The following is a 20574-nucleotide window of genomic DNA, read 5'->3' on the forward strand; positions in this document are numbered from 1 at the left end:
TTCTTCCGCCAAAAGAGAGGTTAATCAATAAAATTGGGATGATATCCTCTCATAAAAAAAAGCTGGTCTATATTTTTTCAATAAGCATGTTCGGTTTCTCCCTTGTTCCTACATGTCATGCTTCAGCATATGAAAACAATTTGGCCAAATGCTATATTTTTCTCATGATGAAAAGCAGTCTCATTTGAAAACTTCTCTAATCAGTTCGTTTATGCAAATTATGTTTTCATTGGTAGGGGTCCGAGGTTTAATAGAGGATCCATGCGTGTCAGTTTTATCGGTTCTTATTTCCCCATTTCACAGTTGGCAAATATACTCAAATCGCTTCTTCAACAATTATTGATAACACACGATTTAAGTCCGAAAATGCAGTGTGATTCTTCATTCAATAAACTATTTTCCACCAATCATTACAATCTCGAAACAAAAGCATGCATAGGGGTGTAACCGGTTCGGTTTTGGATAAAATCTAGGACCAAACCGGTATGTATCGGTTTTGTATTTTTCAAAACCGATTACGCACCGGTTACCTTCCTAAACCGGTACTTTCGGTTTCCTGTCCGGTCCGGTTTTCTGGTTTTTTTAAAATGTAAATTTCACAATTTGTCATTAAAAATTTGTTTATAAAAAAAAATTGATTTAAAAAAAAACTGTTTTATACTTTTATTAATATATTAGACAATATAATAGTATTAATATTAGACTATTACTATAGTTATAAGTTATATATTAGTATTAGTTATAAACTTTTAGTGATTTAGTATTAACATTTTATGTAATAATTTATAAATTATAATAAGAAATTATTTCATATATGAATATATATGTTATATATAAAATTTAATATAAAAATTTATAATTATACATTATATATAAAACTTATATATATTAATATTTAATATATAAAAAATATTTTGTATAAAACTTATATATAAAAATATTATTATTATTTTTTTAATCAACCGGTCCGGTCCGGTTCAGTCCGGTCCAAAAAATCTCGGAATCGGAATCGGACCAGAACCGACCGGTTTTTACATTTCACAAGCCTATTCCGGACCAGACCGGTTCAAAACCAATAAAACCGGTCCTGTCCGATCCGGTCCTATTTTTCAATTTTCTGATTTAAGTTTACACTCCTAAGCATGCACATTACATCAACCGTACTCGACAAAACCTTCACCCAAATGAACTTGGGTTGGCTCTAGACCGGCAATTAAACCATGTAAGGAGATAGAGGGAGGGAGGGAGGGAGGGAGGGAGGAACCCCGCAGTCGAGGATTCCGTCGGAAGATTATTTCAGGGAGGTATTCTTTTTCATGGGGGGCGCGTACTACTTCTTTCTCTTCCCCCAAACCCCGATATGTCTTCTCTGTCGCTCTGCATGTGAGGAGAGAAACTACGGGCTGGAGAAACCGCACTCAAAAATATTATAAATAAAATTAAACATAGGAGAACTGGGGGCTTCGCTTCTGACTGTTAGTTAAAGAGAATAAGAGGCTCGAGGAGGAAGACGACTTTCCACTTTGGGCTTTTTATTGTTATTGAGCAGGAAGGAACTTGGGTTTGGGCTTCGTCTTGGGCTCCAGAATCATACAATTTCAATTAGAATTAAAGATTGACGAAAGCATATTAGATCAAGATCATTCATATATACACATACATACGTACCTTATAGACCTTGCAAGGGACTGGCTGAGTATGGACTATATTCAGAGGTAACAGCTCAGCTCGCCAGAGCTTCGTTGACAGACAGGAAGGAAGCTAGGATTTCGGGGCAGAGAATCATCTCTCTTAACCGGAAAAGCTTCGAAAACTCAACCAAAATCGGGATAGTAAAAGATGGGGAATTTATTTGTGAAGAAGCCCAAGATCACGGAAGTGGATCGAGCGATTCTCTCTCTCAAGACCCAGCGACGCAAGCTCGGCCAGTATCAACAACAGGTTCCCAAAAAAAAAAAAAAAATCCTTCACCTTCATCCTCTCTTTTTCCTTTCCCTCTCTAGTTTCTGACAGGAAATTTTTTTTTGGGGAATTCTACAGGTTTCAATTGGTTTTTTGCATGTGAAATTGAGGAACTAACATATAAGATTAAGTAAAAAATCGATAAAAAAAATTAAATATAATGAAAGCATAGTTATTTGTGTAAGAATAAGAGAAGTTGTAGAATATGCATTAATTTACTAGTTTTCTTGTTGGGAAATATGGGGAACAAGTTGCAGTTGTATTTAGAGAAAACTAGTATGGAAGTTATGATTCTCGGGAAGATGACCTTGACCTGATAGATTCATCAGCCTTACATTGATTAGGTCCAAGAAAAGTTTGAACATTTCGTTTCATCGGCTTTTAGTTCCATCGCTCTTTATGTGATTCATTGAAGGAAGCATTGTTACTACAACTATCCGTATTGTACTTATTTGTTCCCTAGATTAATCGGAGCCAAAGAAGATTGGCTTGCATGTATTTAAAAGAAGTGCGCTTTACTTGGATCAGACACATTCCTCGCCTTTGCTTCCACTTCACACTTGGGTTCGATGAGGCCTTTGCACTGACATGCATCTGGTGCTTTTAACAACATTGACTTGCATACCTAGGTTTTTTACCTTTTTTTCTTAATATAATCTTGTTCCTTAAGTCGAAAAAAAAACAAAAACAAAAACAACACTGGCTTGCAGACATGCATGCATTTGAATGTATTTGTTTGAACTTTAAGCTCCTCCATTGCAGCTACTACATATATGTATTTATTTATTTAAGTTTTTGGTGCTTTCATTGTTTGCTATTTTCTATACTTATCTAGCAGTTATTTATTTTGTCCAATTGGTTTTGTTCAATCAAACTGGCGTGGCAAATGAAATTATGCTGAACGCTGGAAAGATTTGCATTCGTCTCTAGCTTAGTTTCAATTATGCTCCATTATTTTGTAAACCATCGATCGGTGAGAAATTAACTACAGACTAGTGAAACATTATACACTTGTTGCTGCAAGTTATATAGGAGTTAGATGTGACTTTTTTATTTTATGAGTAATACTCTTTTTCATCCTAATCCTTGCCATCCCCAATTACACATGGTGATGTGGCAAATTTCAAGCGGCTACCATTTAAGTGCTTAATAGACGAAACCACTTGAAACATGACACATTGCCAGGTGTGACTGGGATGACAGGATTTAGTATGAAGAGTAACATTCCTCTTATTTTTTTAATTATTTGTAAAGATTTTTGAATAATCTGGAACCTTCTAAAGGATCACTAATGAAAGTGTAGTTTAAACTCATGTGCATATTCGTCTGACAAATTGCTTATGCTGCTTCCTTTTGTGATCCACCCCTTTCAGCTTGATGCTGTCATTGAAGCAGAAAAGCAAGCAGCAAGAGACTTGATTCGTGAAAAGAAGAAGGACAGGGCCTTGTTAGCATTGAAGAAGAAAAAGGCACAAGAAGAATTATTGAATCAAGTTGATGCCTGGCTTATTAATGTTGAGCAACAGGTAACTATACTAATCTGCCTCTTACTTCTTCTATTCAAGATTTTTTTTTTCCTTACTTTTTTCCTCAGCAATTGTTCGCCCCAGGAGTTCTCCACTGATTCGGTCACTTTGCTAATGCGATAGAATGGGCTTGGATTTTTTTCTCTAACTTTAAACGAATGACCAGCGTTATGTTTTGGAGCTGCTCTTAAACTTCCTTTCAAGTTTTATGAGATTGTAAACTACGTTGAGAAAAAGAGATACTCAAACTTACATTCTGATTCAGTTGGCAGATATTGAACTGACAAGCAAGCAGAAAGCTGTTTTTGATAGTTTAAAGGCTGGTAATAATGCTATTAAAGCTATACAAAGTGAGATCAACCTGGAGGATGTTCAAAAACTAGTGGATGATACCGATGAAGCAAAAGCTTATCAAGATGTAAGCTTGAAACTGCATCTTTTATTTTTCTGTATCTTTATACCGCATGGTTGAGAACAGCATATTGCTTAATGTTGGGTCTGGTAACTCTAAACGGTACATATCACCGACAAATGAGAAATGTTTTCTGTCATCTCTATAGAGCTTTAGTAATTGGTTTATTTTCTTTTGCTGCTCCAGCTTTGTTAGATTTAAGGACTGTATGTTTATATGGGTGAGGTTTTAAATCTAATTATTTTGGACTCTCTCTCTCTCTCTCTCTCTCTCCTTTGGGATAAAATTGTAGCGGCAACATCTTGGCAAGTCTTTGGTGCTTCTGTATACTGTTTATCATTATTTAGGTTAATTTTAGAAGCTTGAAAAGTAATTTAACCAGTAACATGATTGCATATGATACAGTGTCTCCTTTCTTTTTGCCTTCTTTGTTTCTTTTCTTTCCTTTGCACACATTTACATTTTCCCTATAAGGGAAGCATGCGTGGAAATCATTCAAGCAGAAACCAGCACATGATTCAAGCAGAAAATAGCACATGATTAGCCTACAATTATGCTCAATCTTCTGTCATAAAACTTGTATTAAAGCTGATTTTATTTCCTTAGTTGTATATTGTAACAGCAACTTAATTTCAGCATTACCGTTACTTAGTTTCTAAAAATAACTTGTGTATTACTCTGTATATATTGGAAAATCTCTATCAATGAAATGTGTGGGAAACTATTCATTGAAATTCATTGGCAGTACCTTTTCTCTATATGGTATCAGAAGAGCCACTATCAAACGAGTCACCGATCCGAGTCACCACCATGTCTTCCTCCTCTGATCAAAACCCAAACTTCAACCTCAATACACAACCTCCTTCCGCAGCAGAAAAACCTCTCATTGCTCTCAACATCACTGCCCAAATAAATGAAAAGTTGACTCCCTCCACCTTTCCTCAATGGCGTGCTCAATTTGAAGCACTCCTTATTGGCTACGATCTACTAGATTATGCCGAAGGCACCCTTCGGTGCCCCACTTCGGCTGGCACCGCTGCTGATGAGCTGCGCAAGATCCATTGGATCCGACAGGATAAACTTATCCTAAGTGCCCTTCTAGCCTCTACAGCCCCGTCGATCACCCCACTCATTGCTACGGCAAAAACCTCCCATGAAGCTTGGAAAAAGCTCAACAATTTATACGCTAGTCGCTCACGCACTCGTGCTATGCAGTTAAAGGAGGAACTCACCTTAATCCAGCGTGGAAATCGGTCAATCACTGAGTATCTCCATGCGGTGAAGGCCTTGGCTGATGAAATAGCCATTATCGATCATCCAATTTCGGATGATGACCTAACCCTCTATGTATTAAATGGCTTAGGTCCAGATTTTCGGGAAATCGCAGCCCCCATCCGAGCCCGAGAATCCTCTCTCGCCTTTGAAGAGCTGCACGATCTGCTGGTTGGTCATGAAGCGTATTTGAGACGCTTGGAAGCTGCAACGCAGCACCTGGTCGCTTCCGCCAATTTCACGAAGACGAAGCAGTCCGCGCAAGGGGGAAATTCGTCGTGGTCCTCCAAGAAATCTGATTCTTCTCGTGGGCCTCGCGGATCCAGCCCAGGTCAGGGCCCTCAACGTGATGGACGTCGCTCCAACGCAAACTCTGGCAGGCCCAATAACTCCACTCGCCGATACCAGCCCAAATGCCAACTTTGTGATCAGTTGGGTCACATTGCCAAAGCCTGTCCACAATTTAATTCACAGAATGTCTATCAATTGTGCCACAACCTCAAATGGAAAGGATAAAAATTGGTTGCTTGATTCGGCTGCTTCTCATAATATTACGGGTGATCTCTCCAATTTATCTCTTCATTCCGAATATGATGGAACTGATGAAGTTCTTCTTGGTGATGGTTCAGGTTTGGCAGTCTCACACATTGGTTCTTTGACCTTACAATCTCCTCATCGCACCTTTATATTGCGTGATACCCTTTGTGTTCCTAATCTTTGCAAAAATTTAATTTCCGTTCATCATCTCACTAAACAAAATAATGTCTTTGTTGAATTTCACCCTTTCTATTTTCTTGTGAAGGACAAGATCACGGGGGCGATTCTACTAAAAGGAGCATGTAATAATGGCATTTACACCTTCCCGGAATCAATGGTGCCGTCACAAAAAGTTGCTAATGTGCATGAACGGACTTCTATTGATGGATGGCACAAGCGTCTTGGGCATCCTTCTCTTAAAATTGTCCATCATCTTGTTAAGAATTTTTCTCTTCCTACTTCATCCAATAAAAAATTGTCGTCATTATGTTCTTCATGTTCTATTAATAAAGCCCATCAACACCCCTTTCGTGTCACTAGTCTTCAAAGTAATGAGCCACTTGATCTTATTTACACCGATGTGTGGGGTCCCGCTAGTTATACTGGAATTGATGGCTCTCGATATTACCTTATATTTGTTGATCATTATACAAAATATATATGGTTTTATCCAATGGCCACTAAATCCGGTGTCTCTACTATTTTTCCGCACTTCAAAAAATTTGTTGAAAATCGCTTTCAAAAATCAATCAAAACCTTATACTCCGACAATGGTGGTGAGTTTATTGCTTTAAAATCGTATCTCTCGCTTCATGGCATAACTCACTACACCACGGCTCCCCACACCCCACAACAAAATGGTGTTTCTGAACGTCGTCATCGACATCTTGTTGAAACGGGCCTTACCCTTCTTCATGATGCAAATCTTGATTTTTCGTATTGGCCCTATGCTTTTCAAACAGCTTCTTATCTCATAAATCGACAACCCACGCCTCTTCTTCAAGAAAAATCTCCCTTTGAAGCCCTTTTTGGTCAAACACCAAATTATTTAAAATTAAAAAAATTTGGTTGTATTTGCTATCCTCTCACCCGAGCCTATAATTCAAACAAAATGCAGCCCAAATCAAAAGCATGTCTCTTCCTTGGCTATTCACCAATCCAAAATGCATACAAGTGCTTTGAACCTCACACAAAAATTTTTTTTTTCTCACGGCACGTGCTGTTCGACGAGACCCAGACCCTCTCCTCACTTCATCAATGGAGCCCAGCACATCTTCATCATCGTCACCTCCGGAAGGTTCTCCTGCCATTGTTGCGTCCTCCTCAGGTAATTTCGGACCCTCTAGTTCTTCATTTCACAATTCCTTGCACAATCGTGATTTCAATTCATTAAACTTGCCGCCACACACTACTGATGCTTGCGTCGAACCCATTCAAGGTCCAAACCTTCTGTCATCCAACCCGAATGTCACAAACCCTCAACCCAATAACCCTTCCCAACGCACTCATACCAAGACCACAAGATCCATGAATCAGATTTTCAAACCCAAACAAACCCATACAGTGTCCAAATATCCTCTCCCCCCAATCATAGAACCAACGAGTGTGAGTCAAGCCGTGTCGCAACCTCACTGGCGTGAAGCCATGTCCAATGAACTCACGGCTTTAATGAAACATGGGACTTGGGATCTTGTTTTACCTCCTTTGAACTGTAAACCAGTGGGCTGTAAGTGGGTTTTCCGTGTAAAAAGAAAAGCCGATGGGTCAGTGGACAGATTTAAGGCTCGTCTAGTTGCCAAGGGCTACAATCAACGTCCTGGTGTTGATTACAAAGAAACCTTTAGCCCTGTTGTTAAACCAGCAACTATTAGAGCTGTGCTATCTATTGCTGTCATGAATGGATGGGATTTGAGACGAATGGATGTCAATAATGCCTTTCTAAATGGTGATTTAACTGAAACTGTTTTTATGGCACAACCACCAGGGTTCAAAGATTTGTGCAAACCTCACCATGTTTGCCGACTGAGAAAGGCTATTTACGGGCTTAAACAAGCCCCACGGGCCTGGTACACAGCACTAAAAAGTGCTATTCTTCAGCTGGGATTTCATAGTTCCAAAGCTGATTCATCTCTTTTTATTTATAACCATGGCTCAAATCTTTGTTATTTCCTGGTTTATGTTGATGACCTTGTTATTACCGGAAATAATTCAATCCTTGTAGACCACATCATTAAACAGCTGGGTGACATGTTTTCTCTCAAGGATATGGGTTCCCTTCATTTTTTTTTGGGGATTGAAGTGATCCCTACTCGGGCTGGGTTATTTCTCTCACAACACAAGTATGTTCGTGAGCTTTTAGCCAATACCAGTATGAGTGGTGCAAAGGATGTCTCAACACCTCTCTCTACCACCCAATCTCTTAAATTGGTCGATGGTACTGCTGCTGTGGACAGCTCAGAGTTTCGTCGCATCATTGGCAGCCTTCAATACCTCTCTCTCACTCGTCCAGACATCTCATTTGCAGTCAATAAACTTTCTCAATTCATGCACAAGCCGACTACAAATCACTGGACAGCAACAAAGAGACTCCTTCGTTACTTAAAAACAAACCATTTTCTATGGTATTCATATTCACAAAGCTGCATCTCCTATTTTGAAGACATATTCCGATGCCGATTGGGCTGGAAATGTGGATGATCGCACATCCACCTCTGCCTATATTACCTTCTTGGGCTCTAATCCTATTTCTTGGAGCTCCAAAAAACAAAGAGCTGTAGCACGATCCACAACAGAAGCTGAATACCGGGCATTAGCTAATGCGGCTTCCGAGACAATGTGGCTGTCCACTCTCTTCAAAGAACTTGCATTTTCAGTAAATGGACCTCCTCTACTGTTATGTGATAATCTTGGGGCCACTCATCTTAGCTTTAATCCAGTCAATCACTCGCGCATGAAACACATTCAAATCGACCTTCACTTTGTGCGTGACTTAGTGCAAAAAGGAAGTCTCCAAGTTCAACATGTCCATACTCAAGATCAATTGGCTGATCTGTTAACAAAGCCTTTGTCAAAACAACGCACGGAATGGTTACGTAACAAGATTGGCCTTGCCGATGGAAGCACAATCTTGCGGGGGCGTATAAGGGAAGCATGCGTGGAAACCATTCAAGCAGAAACCAGCACATGATTCAAGCAGAAAATAGCACATGATTAGCCTACAATTATGCTCAATCTTCTGTCATAAAACTTGTATTAAAGCTGATTTTATTTCCTTAGTTGTATATTGTAACAGCAACTTAATTTCAGCATTACCGTTACTTAGTTTCTAAAAATAACTTGTGTATTACTCTGTATATATTGGAAAATCTCTATCAATGAAATGTGTAGGAAACTATTCATTGAAATTCATTGGCAGTACCTTTTCTCTATATTCCCAACTTAATACCTCATATTCCTATTATTTGGAAATTTAAACTCATTTCATATGCACTGCTGTGTTTCTTATGAAGGAAATTAATGCTATATTGGGGGAGAAATTATCAGCAGAAGATGAAGAAGAAGTTTTGACAGAATTTGAGAACTTGGAAAGTCAGGTATGTATATTTTTCTATTCGGACAACAGGTCCATAATGTGCCTGAATTTTGTTTCTATTGATATAAACTATACAGTATAAATTAGATATACTTTTCTTCCTGAGTGTTCATCATTTTGGCCATTTCCAGTATAAAAGTTGTGTGAATTCATGTCTTTGTTGCTGTTCAGAGGTTTTATTACACTCTTCACTTTTTCGCCATGCTAAATCTAGTAGACTGCTGTTGAATTCAAGATCATTCGAGCATTGTATTGCGGCATTGTACTCATTTTCCTGTGATATTACTGTATAAAAGATTAGAAATGGCAGTTGGTGAGTGTCCCAGATATTTGAATTCAATGACTGATGTAAATATTAGATTTTTCAATTGATGGCAAAGAGGCTTTCATGATTCATGCGGTCTCTTATGTAGATGCTGCAATGAGTGCTTTATAAAGATTAAACAGTGGAATTATCTATTTGCGTTCTTTCCAATGAGTTTGGTTACTGTAGTTGGTTTGTGCTGCTGATTGAATTTATTTGAACTGATTTTATTTCTATTTGTAGCTTGAACTATCATTTCCAGACTGTGTTTACTTTTGATCTTTATTTTGGGATTTTTACTTTTCATGTTTGCATTGCCATTGCCCCTTCAAACCATAATTGTCTTATCTGAAAAAAAAAATCATCTTTGCTTGTTCAGATCATCCTTCAAGATCTGCCTGATGTTCCAACTTCAACACAATCTTCCGAAGAACACAACGAGAAGCTGAACCTTCCAGACGTACCAACCAAAGCACCAGTCGCACCTGAAGTGGTTGCTGATGATGCTGAAGTATCCACAAAGAAGAAAGGTCTCTCTCTCTCTCTCTCTCTCTCTCTCTATATATATATATATATAGACACATACACACATTTTCTAACTACAAATGCTTTATTTTTATATTTTTTGAAACGCAGTCTTGGAGGAACCATTGCCAGCTTGATTGGGAAAAACGTGAAATTGACGTCGATATTGCCATCATGTCAAGTTGTTTGCCTACTTCAATGAACCATCTCCTTGTGACCTGCATCTATGCATATGGTACTTTCCCTTTTTTTTTCTTTTTCTTGGGGGGGGTATGGATTCTTGCAATTGCGTAAGATGTTAATTTCGATTTCTTCAGCACAAACATTGGATTGTACAGATTTATATCTTGAGACAACGTTCTTCATATATATATAAATGATCAATGAGTACCTGATCATTTAAACTCATTCATGTTTCTTTGTTTTTCAAATTTGCCATGATCAGCCTATTTGCCATTTACGTTTGAACACAAATTACAATATATGATGGAAACCTTTATCGGGACACTTGAGGAAATAATCGCTGCCTTTTGTTACATTGCCAACCGGTTTCTGACTGAAAAGATGCTGATACTTTTTTGGGAAAACTAGTTCCACGCTAACCAGTAACCACAATCTGGCTCTGTCGACCACTATAAAACATTTAAATGGGAGAGACAGAAATCCTTAACAACAAAAAGAGAAATCCAAAGGGTCTAGGGTTCAAAGGTTTCACCATTCCTGCCGAAAAAGTGATGACAAGAAAAGTAAGTAAGATGACTCCAAATCCAGTTGGAAAAAGTCTTTCATCGAGAGTTGATTAGCCCTTGCAACCACTTCTTTGTTTTTACTTTTATTTTTTTTTAAATCCAAATCCAAATCTAAATCCAAATGAACTGGGTTATTTCTCATGCCTTTTTGGTCTAAGATGATAAAGATTTGTATAGGATAAAACCCGAAAGAATGTCCCAATTGAATGTAGGTAAGGTAACAAATGGCAAAGCTGCCAGAATTTCTTTTAGCACATACGCACCAACTTCTCAAAATATCATATAACAAAAATACCTGATACAAGCTTCTTTCTTTGGCCAGACATAGATGGTTAATATCAAATATCTGAAATTGTTCGGTGTAAAACTTGTGACTATATACACAAGTCACAGGTCCACATGTAAAAGTTCCCCAGAGTTTGAGCTCAGGTTGGATGAAATCAAGGGTGATTGGCTAAAAAATCTTGATAGGATTAGTCGCGCTATATTCTCAGCTGCAACAGCACTTGTCTCCATCGTGCTAGCTGCATTCTCAAAAGCATTCACATAGTACAAATGCCGACCATCCAAGATAAATGGTGCAAATACTTCAGGAGCACTGTAGTGAGGGTAAGCACCCCAATCAATCCGAATTGTCTCCTGCCTCACACTGACATGCAGCAATAAACAGTTAGTATCAAAACAAAAATAAAAAATCGAAAACATCATGTAAAGATCATTTAACTTCTCCACTACATCTTTCTAGAATGTAATTAGGTGTTTCTTTTGTATACTTCCTGTGTAGTACACGGGTTTTGCCTAATTTCATTCAATGAATAAAAGTGTCTTTCTTGCTTATCAAAAAAAAAAAAAAAAAACTGCATCTCTTCCATTGGTACCATAGATGGTTTATAAAGATCCAAATCTTTAAGTCAGTATCAAGAGTTGACGCAATTTCCTTCCTAAATTATCGATTAGCAACTTTGCTAACTAGAAGCAAGAAAATCAACAGAAATTAACTTCCGACATCCCTACGTATCAAGAAAGAAACCCAGATCCTCTGAAAATTTCTAATTTTAGCAACTTTGTTAAGCACAAGTGGGTAACTTCTGTATTGGATCACATGGATTCAAAAATTGACACAAATCGAGTACCGAAACTGCCAATATTTCAAAAAAAAAAAAAGAAAAGAAAAGAAAAAGAACAAAATCAGAATAAGAAAAGAAAGAAAAAGGGAAAAAAGTACGCCATAAAACACCCATATGTTAGATGTTACCTAAAGATGCTATCCAGTAATGTATCTGCCATGGGTTGACGGGAAAATATCTTGTAAGTCATATCTTTCTCACCATGTTGCCTTAGAACTGAAATGCTTGAGAATGGAAGGTCAGAATCCTCTATCGTGCCTACCAGTTCTGGGATTTCTGATACAGCATTTAGGCCAAAATATGCCTTTCCACAGAAATACATCCAAGATAATGGGGTAAGTACTTGAATCATGGATCATACCAAAAAAAGGGATGATAAAAAATATTAGCAATTGTTAGGATACTCACTGGATTTAAAAGGCCCCTCACAAAAGTTGCATGGGTGTGCTGTAATTCTCTCTTAGGAATTGAAATTTGAGGGGCAAACTGAATATTCAGCTCATCCATAGGTGTAGCAACCACCGTAACTTCACATGTGTAACGATTCCCTATTGTGGAGTTAAGCTCATAATATTCTCCCAGATAAGAGATAGATTCTATTTCTTCATGGAGGTGCAATGCAGCATCTGAGCGATTAATTAATCCAGCAGCCATCTGCCAATTTCCTCCTTCGATGGCCCACAACCCTCCACCAGATCCTGCCAATGAAACTGCACCAGCAAGTCCACTGATAGAGACACTCTGCCCATAATTTATTCTTGTGATGACCTGAGTAAATTAAGATAATTCTGAACTGTGATCGATGTTGAAAAATCTAAGTTCTCCAGTTCAAAGTCAACTTTTCAATCTAAAGTATCATAATTATAACCAAAACCGACACCTTTCATTATTTTGAGAAGAAGTAAGATGCTAAGATACTCCGTGCAAGGAATACAAAAAGGATGCCTCTCCTTCACTATAAGATCTTCAGTGTTTGGAGAATGGTATTGCTTCCGGCCTTTTAAATAGTTCAAAGAGCACATACAAGTCCCTCTACTACATCATCTCAAATTCCTATGGCACCTTCTCACAATAGACACTATACCTGCTAGTTTTCTTCACGTATTTCTGAGCTATCAGAGCCGAACATTTTATTATTTCACAACAAATGTAAGCAGAATAATTTTTTACGAAATTGCTCGTTTATTTTTAAGAACTTCTAGTTTCTTAAGTAATCCATCTCAAAATCTTCACTTCACCTATACTCAACCTGTAAATATGTTCACTGGTTGTCCAGTAATGTTCATAAGTCGTTCAAAAACTCCTTTTTTTTATCAACGTCTAAAGGTTCTCATCGTACAATACAATTGTTCTGAATGTGAGCATATAAAAGTTCCCGAAATCAGTCCAAAAATACCAAAGTCAACCAATGCGCAGAAAGAATAATGCAAGAGATATTGAAGAAAAACAGTGAACGTTCTTACAGTGACAAGCTCTTCTATCAATAAGGGAGAAAACCCCGAATCAATCATTTCCTCCAGCAGAGTCCGGGTCGTGAGATTGTACAAACCAGCCCATTTTAGCATCCCATCCACAGTCTCAAAAACTGGTCTGGATTCAGAGCTTTCATAGTACTTCAAGAACTTGTCCACGGTACCCTACATCACGAACATACACAACAGGAGACTAGCTTTATGAACGTTCGGTAAGTTTTTTTTATTTTTTTGGTCATTTAATTAACCAAAAATGACGAAGTAGCCCATCAATTCAATACTGGCTTGTCCAGCAATTGGAGATAAAAAGTATTTTTTCTCTCCTCTGAGCAAGAATCGGAGCAGGAGAACAAACAAAAACTCACTGAAAATTTTCAATCTTTGTACAAAAAGGAACTTCCATCTTTTCCTCCCTTTTTTTCCCATAAAACAAACCAAAAGTCAGAAACAGAAAGCGGGTGAGTTAAAAAAAGAAAAGAAAAAAAGACCTCGGTGAAGCTCTCCATTCTAAGGAGTGAAAACCCGTAGCGCAGGAACATGAGCACCGAATTGGCGAGCGAGACGATCTTGTCAACGAATGGGAGCTTGGAACTAAAGCTTAAAGTTTTGAACACGAAATTCTTGCCGTCCCAAATTCCGAGAGAGAAAGAATCCGACGAAGAGGGCTTCTTGATATTCAACCCGAGGGACTTAGTGTAGTTCAAGGCGTGGAAATTCTTGGGGTGAAGAATGGAGGCACCGGCCTCGAAGGTCTGGCCGGAGACGTTGACAGTGGCCATGCGGCCCCCGACGATGCCGTTACGCTCAAAGATTCGGATAGAGAAGGGGTGGGAGGAGTAGTGACGGAGGAAGTGAGCGACGGAGGAACCGCCGATTCCGCTGCCGACGATGCAGATAGTAGGCGGATCATTTGGAGCTGGTATAGGGGTTGGGAGAGGGGATTGAGGTAGGGAGGAAAATGATGGACAGAGGAGGAGGAAGGTGAAAAGGGAGAGGGCGAGCGGTGACAGCATGTTGTTCCTTCGCAGCCGATGATCTCTACTCTCGAAGTCGTCTCCTCCTTCCTCGTCGCTGTTTGGTGCCGAAAGACAAATTTTTTTTTTTTTTATACGATAAATTATCATGTAGTGTCGGAGTCACCTTCCAGTAAGACGTCATCTTATTAAAAAAAATATATATATTCATACAAATAATATTTGGGATGAAAATATCATATCATATAAATTTCGAGATTAGTGAGAGGAATATTAGTTTAATTTTCAATCAGTTATTTAAATAAAATTATCTAAAACACTGACAGAAAATGATACAATATTTGTTGAATACAATGTTTCAACTTTCAATCCTTTTTCCATTTCTTTCTTCACAGTTATTATCGTTTAAGCTTTAGCCTCGGTATATATCATCTTCTTACGAAAATTTCTATTTTCAATTTATTTATTCCAAAAATTAAGTCTTTGGATTATGTTATACACATTTTGCTATTTTTATTAAATTAAAATGATATTTAAAAAATAAAAAAGAAATATCGGTTAATCTATCATTTTCTAATTTTTCGAGGTTTGCTTCAGAGAACCAACAAATAAAAATCGATTTTGAAGGTCCAAGAGGGTAACTGGTCCGTTAAGTAATGTTATATTTTTCACTCTTATCTAACTTTCATTTTACTATGTAATATATAACACATTTATCATCATTGAATGATAAAAAATTATCCAATAAAATATCGTCTAATGGTGATAAATGTGACATATCTTATATAATAAAATTGTAGTATAGTGTATAAAATTTTCTTTTTTCTAAAGCAACGAAGGAACTTTGTTGGGATCCCTGGCGGGTGATATATTTTATATAACCCGGGGTGCTTGCTTGTTAAATGCTTCTTGTCATCCATAACAGTCTGCAATCTAAACTCTCTGAGCACTTCATATCAGAATAAGATTACGATACATACATAGGAGATTGACTCCATATTTGTGTCATCAGAACTTGGCAACATTGGGGAGCACTAAATGACAGGCAGTACAGATGAACAAGTTCAATGTAGGGGTTTGCTTTCAAACTTGCCTGACTATACAATGAATCAGAGCCATGGCTGCACAGCATCGTTTAAATCCTTTGTCCGGTAAATTAATGCCCACAAATGTCCTAGTATAATTTTTATCCTGTCAAATGGAAATATGGCACCATACCTCAAGAGTGCTTATTCATTTGGTAACTTGAGAAATAGGAAATGACATCACATTTTGATATTATCAATGTAGCAACAATCCAATTGAGCAGAACAGCTTCGCCTCAACAACTTGAAACCAAACTCAAAGAGGCAAACTTATCCCAAAAGCCCAAAGATTGAGCAAGGTTTAGCATCCAAGAGCAGAACCAAAACTATGATCTCTTCTGTTCTCATAATCTACCTGCTTTTATTTCCCATACACCTGTTAGAAATGATAGGAAGTAATCAGAGGTAGGAGATGTAGTAGAGGACTGAAAAATAGAGAATTGGTGCATATGCGCAGGATATCATCTTAACTTGTGAGCCTTTCTGCACCCTTCTGCACTTTCAAAGAAATTTGAACAAGTGCCTCTAGGGAACAGAATAATTGGACATCATTTCTTGATAAATTCAGGAAACGTGATTACAAAACACCTTGCAGTGAAATATTTACTTTAATGATAGACTCTAACCTACATCGCGAATAAATTGTCAACAGTTTCTCAATGGATACAAAAACTGTTGCCGGCTTCCCAAAACTTGTTCCAAAGAAATAAAAATAAATCAAAAATCAAATTTACCATCAAACCAGAATTAAGAAATCTTATATGTGTAACTATTAGCAGTAACAACTTTTTATGTTCCCTAATAAAATTCCGAATTTCACACACCACTCTTTAACTCATTAATTGTCAAGAATCTTCGCATTTCAATCCTACCAAGTGAACTTGCATCAACTATGGCTACACAGATCAAGATAGAATGTAAGTCTTGTGAGTGATGAGCCGTGATGGAGCTTTAAGGAAAGCCGACTCTAATCGTCCTGCAGTCAAGATAAGATAACCTAGCTTGAGCTCAGAAAAAAAAACTATTCCCATCCACACAAAGCCACACCCACTTTGTCCTTTCAGTACCCCAACAATAGCATACAAGTGTACTTTAGAAATAGACAAACTGCTTTTAAGTAATTATAATATCGAGTGGTCAACTAGTACCACAATAGTACTCATACTCTCTAGATTAGGAAGATATGTCCTCAGAGGTCCTGCATCAGCAGATCCCATTCATGTAAGTAAGAAAATCATCAGAGTGAAAGGGGCAACAGGTAACAAGATGCAGCAGAGAAGTTGTCATTGAAGAAGAGGTGATTTGAGGCATACAATTTTAAAGTTTGTCTAAAAAGTCTGATTTGTATAGCCTTCACAAATTCAAGATCTCGCATCATGTCAAAAGTCTAACTACATAAGCAATTATTCATGTTTCTCATGTTGTTTGCACAAGAATAAATCCAGCTACGGTGTCAACCTTGCCAACTGTGTACATGTCCGTACTACCTCTGCTACTCATAAAATCCTTCTCAAGTCTTTGTGATTGAATATGTCCACGTCATTTTAGGATAAAAAAGAATATTCAAGAGTAACGACCATGAAAAAGCCCTTTTTTACAAGTAACCACCATGAAAAGCTTTTATGGACCATGAAGCAAATTTTGCATGAAAAAAATAGAATTCTTGAAATCAAGATATAAAAAAACTACACTTCGACAAGAAGACAAATTAACAATATCAATTACTGAGTGAGAAATAAAATAAAATGAGAGGTCCGCAACATAATTATTCATCCAAGAGGAAAGCCAAACCTTGGTGAAGACAAACAAGTTGAGTTGTTTGGGAAGCCTGCAAACACGTTTGAGTATGACCGAGTCAAATATGAAAAGTTGGCGATTGGAGGTAGTGCAGGAACTTGTTCACCCTTCTTCAGCAGCTCTTGCAAGTCAAGTCTCTGCAAGGTCAAGACTGCCCTGGTTTCCTTCCAAATGAAGGCAAGAAGACCATTTTGAAATGCAAAGAGGGAACCGGGCTTTGCACCGGGATACCGGAATCCATAACCATTTGCAATACCCTCTCCCATAAAAGCATGCTTTAGATTCACAGGAATAGAATCTACATCGGAATCGAAAGGAAATGGATCCGGTGAAGGCTCATCTACATTCACTATAAACATTGCTGAGCCATTAGGATGCAGAACGTAGTGGGTGCCTTCCAATATTTTGGTTGCAATAAGATGCCGCTGCCCTTGGGACTCCTCATAAGAGAGCAGTAGAAAGAAGAGAGCCTTACCAGGTTTGTCTTCTGTAGGCCTCCCAGGAGGCCAACCAAAAGTCCCTCCCCATAAACCAGCATACTCATGGTCAGCAGTTGGAGCCCGCATGGGCAACTTGTAGAGGGCAAACCGACTTTCATGCATGTTTGGCCATGCTCGATAAGAAGATAACTTGATAGTGGATGCATGTAATGCAAGTCTTATTGCATCACCTGACGTCAAAAACTCGTGAAGTTGTGCATGCTTATTCCCGCCGCTTGAAGAACCATTCTTTGAAATTGCATTCCCAACATTAATTGAGCTGGACCTCCCCAGGAACTGTTTAAGGCTATTCTTAAAGTAGCCACGAAGAGTTTTTCTCTTGGTGCATTGTACGTGACCATCATCATCACAATTAAGGGAATTGCTATAACCACTTGGACGATCAAGACTCTTTCTAATCTGGCTCAATTCCAACTGGGTAGGATCAGATGGCAGTTCAGGAATTGCCTTCCAATCAATTAGACGACCACCAAACTTATACATTTCCATAAGCAGTGATCTCCGTTCCAATAAGAATGCCAGATCTTTCTGAAAGTTATCTTCATCATCTCTTAACCCTGGAAATAGTGGCCCATTTGCAGAATCCGGAACCTTTTGACGAACTTGGCTGGTAGCAACATTCAGCAATTTTCTTCTGTCACAAAAAGCCAGTCGACCAAATGGCACCTTCGCCTCATTCGGTTCAAGCACCCTTTGAGACCTTGAAATTCCAATATCTGACCTACAAACTTTTCTTAGATCCTTATCTGAATGGTGAGCAAAGCTCTTGCTATGCAACAATTTACCCTCATTTTCTTCTTGCAATGCCTCCACCTCAAGCAATAGCACATTGCAAGTCCTCTCAATAGGTTTGACTGAACCAGGATAAAAATAGTCATTTCCCTTCTCCCTTCCATGGAGGAAAAATGTGGCGGAACCGTCATAATTACCAAGAACTTCAAACACAGGCGCCCATAGGATGGGACCATCCTCAATGCCTAATGGACCAAGCTCTTGTGGGATTATCCGGCATCCAACAACTGAAACAAAACCAGGCATGACATAGACCACGTTGCCAAGTTCGGGGTTCTGATGAACCCAAATTCCAATCAATGGATGAATGCAAATGAGGAAGCGGCAAAGTGCCACGTAGGACGAGACACCCTTTCGCCACTCGATGAGGTCTCTATGGGGCACGACCCCTATCATTTCACATTGGGTGAGCCAGACCTTTTCAGAGGCCACGAGGGCGCACAGACTCCGGCAGCATAAACTGAGATTACATAGATCCCTCGGAGAGAGGGACCGGGATACTATGGCAAACACATCATCCGGCAGAGCAAGGAGAAAGCTCGAGCCACAGGGTTCAGACAACATTGTAATTTGACTAACAATTGGTGGATATTTGATCAGAGTTCTATGTTCTTCACTGTCTAAATTGCATAATTCACTACAGGCACAACCCAATCCCAGATCTTTAGGTGAAGAGAAAACAGACAATCAACAGAATTGAAATAATCATTGAAACTCCTCGATACCCACTCTTATTTTTAATTCAGCAAGAAAAAAATGAACAGAATCAGACCTGGAACCGAACTGGGCTTGCCTCAGACTCCTCAATTATTGCATCTAAGAAGCATAAACAAAGTAATACAGACCAAATATGAAATGGATTTGTCAAAGATTCTCCAAAACTCAATTAGGTTTGTACCAAAATCTCCAAAACTCAAATCAGTTCCATCCATCAGACCTGCAATGGATGACACTCGAGAGATAGGTCACAGTTCACAGGGGGGGGGGGGTGAAAATGTGGAGACTAATGAGAAACTGAGATGAGGTCAAGTCAACACCACTCAATCGAAGTTCTAAGGCATAATTAATGGCGGAGGAGAAGAAATAGGAAGACGAGGCGAAGAGAGCTTTGGTATTATCAGTGTGGGGTCCTCTGCTCTTCCTCTCGTGTCCGTCTCTCTGTGCCAGCCAACCAATATTGAAAGATATTGAGCTTAAAGTAGAAGCCAAGCCCCAAAAGTCCAAATACTCCCCTCCAAGCTTAGCACACCCGTAAAAAACATGGCAAGAGAGAAAAGGAGAGGGAGAAAGATGCCGAAAAGTCCAAAAAGCCATCACATTATTCTCATCCTGCAGTCCAAGGGTTCTTTAAACTCTGTGGAATTTAGCATTTGTTTTCTTATCATCTTAAGCGGGCCATCTATCTTGCATGATCGGACTCTGGACATCTGGTACAACCACAATTTTTTTTTGAAAAAAAATTAAATAAAATATTGAACTGCTTGGAATTGGATGCTGTTAATTTAAACATAATTTTTCATTTTTTTTATTTTTAATAAAAATAAATTAAAAATAAATCACAAATATAAGAAGAGAAGGTGTAATACATAATAATATAAAACAGATAAATATTTTAATCATAAAATAATTTTATAAAAATAAATTCCAAACTCACAATCGAAAACAGTTTTCAAAATGATATCAGCAAAAAATTCTCAGTTCCTCTTGTTCTCTACAGTTGTACTCGTTTTGAGCTAGCCTCACTCACCAAACTAGGTCGATCAAATTTGATTCATATATTATTTTAGAGTAATATTATATATTGTACTCGTATCTTACTAAATAAAATGTGATGCATTTATTATTATTAAATAATAAAAAAATATTTAATAAATTAACATTCAATAATAATAAATATGTCACGTCTTACTTAATAAAATAAAAATAAAATAGTAGTGTGGTTTATAGA

The 20574-nt window shown here is 38.1% G+C and overlaps 3 protein-coding genes across 5 annotated transcripts; 1 reads left to right on the forward strand and 2 right to left on the reverse strand.

Annotated features, from left to right (window-relative positions):
• The first annotated feature begins 1518 nt into the window (after positions 1–1518).
• LOC108996374 (vacuolar protein sorting-associated protein 20 homolog 2) lies at positions 1519–10538 on the forward strand. The gene is made up of 6 exons (XM_018972243.2): positions 1519–1941; positions 3336–3488; positions 3754–3906; positions 9219–9302; positions 9985–10135; positions 10242–10538. The coding sequence occupies exons 1-6, from the start codon at positions 1840–1842 to the stop codon at positions 10265–10267; spliced, it is 669 nt and encodes a 222-aa protein (XP_018827788.1). The 5' UTR covers positions 1519–1839; the 3' UTR covers positions 10268–10538.
• A 515-nt stretch (positions 10539–11053) lies between these two features.
• LOC108996352 (farnesylcysteine lyase) lies at positions 11054–14626 on the reverse strand. Its single transcript, XM_018972209.2, has 5 exons — positions 13967–14626; positions 13470–13643; positions 12415–12774; positions 12135–12310; positions 11054–11528 (listed from the first exon to the last, which is right to left on the reverse strand). Exons 1-5 carry the CDS (start codon positions 14600–14602, stop codon positions 11267–11269), a joined length of 1608 nt encoding a protein of 535 aa, XP_018827754.2. The 5' UTR covers positions 14603–14626; the 3' UTR covers positions 11054–11266.
• Positions 14627–15379: 753 nt separating this feature from the next.
• Positions 15380–19872, reverse strand: LOC108996279 (F-box protein At5g39450). 3 transcript variants are annotated; one of them, XM_018972075.2, is made up of 2 exons: positions 17329–19871; positions 15380–15913 (listed from the first exon to the last, which is right to left on the reverse strand). In XM_018972075.2, the coding sequence occupies exons 1-2, from the start codon at positions 19188–19190 to the stop codon at positions 15889–15891; spliced, it is 1887 nt and encodes a 628-aa protein (XP_018827620.1). In that variant the 5' UTR covers positions 19191–19871; the 3' UTR covers positions 15380–15888. The 3 variants fall into 3 exon arrangements, with proteins under 3 accessions (XP_018827620.1, XP_018827622.1, XP_018827621.1); XM_018972077.2 differs by lacking the exon at positions 15380–15913 and adding an exon at positions 15920–16513 and having other exon boundaries at positions 17329–19872; XM_018972076.2 differs by lacking the exon at positions 15380–15913 and adding an exon at positions 16520–16735 and having other exon boundaries at positions 17329–19872.
• Positions 19873–20574: the final 702 nt, after the last annotated feature.

This window comes from Juglans regia, chromosome 1, assembly GCF_001411555.2.
Source record: "Juglans regia cultivar Chandler chromosome 1, Walnut 2.0, whole genome shotgun sequence".
NCBI lineage: Eukaryota > Viridiplantae > Streptophyta > Magnoliopsida > Fagales > Juglandaceae > Juglans > Juglans regia.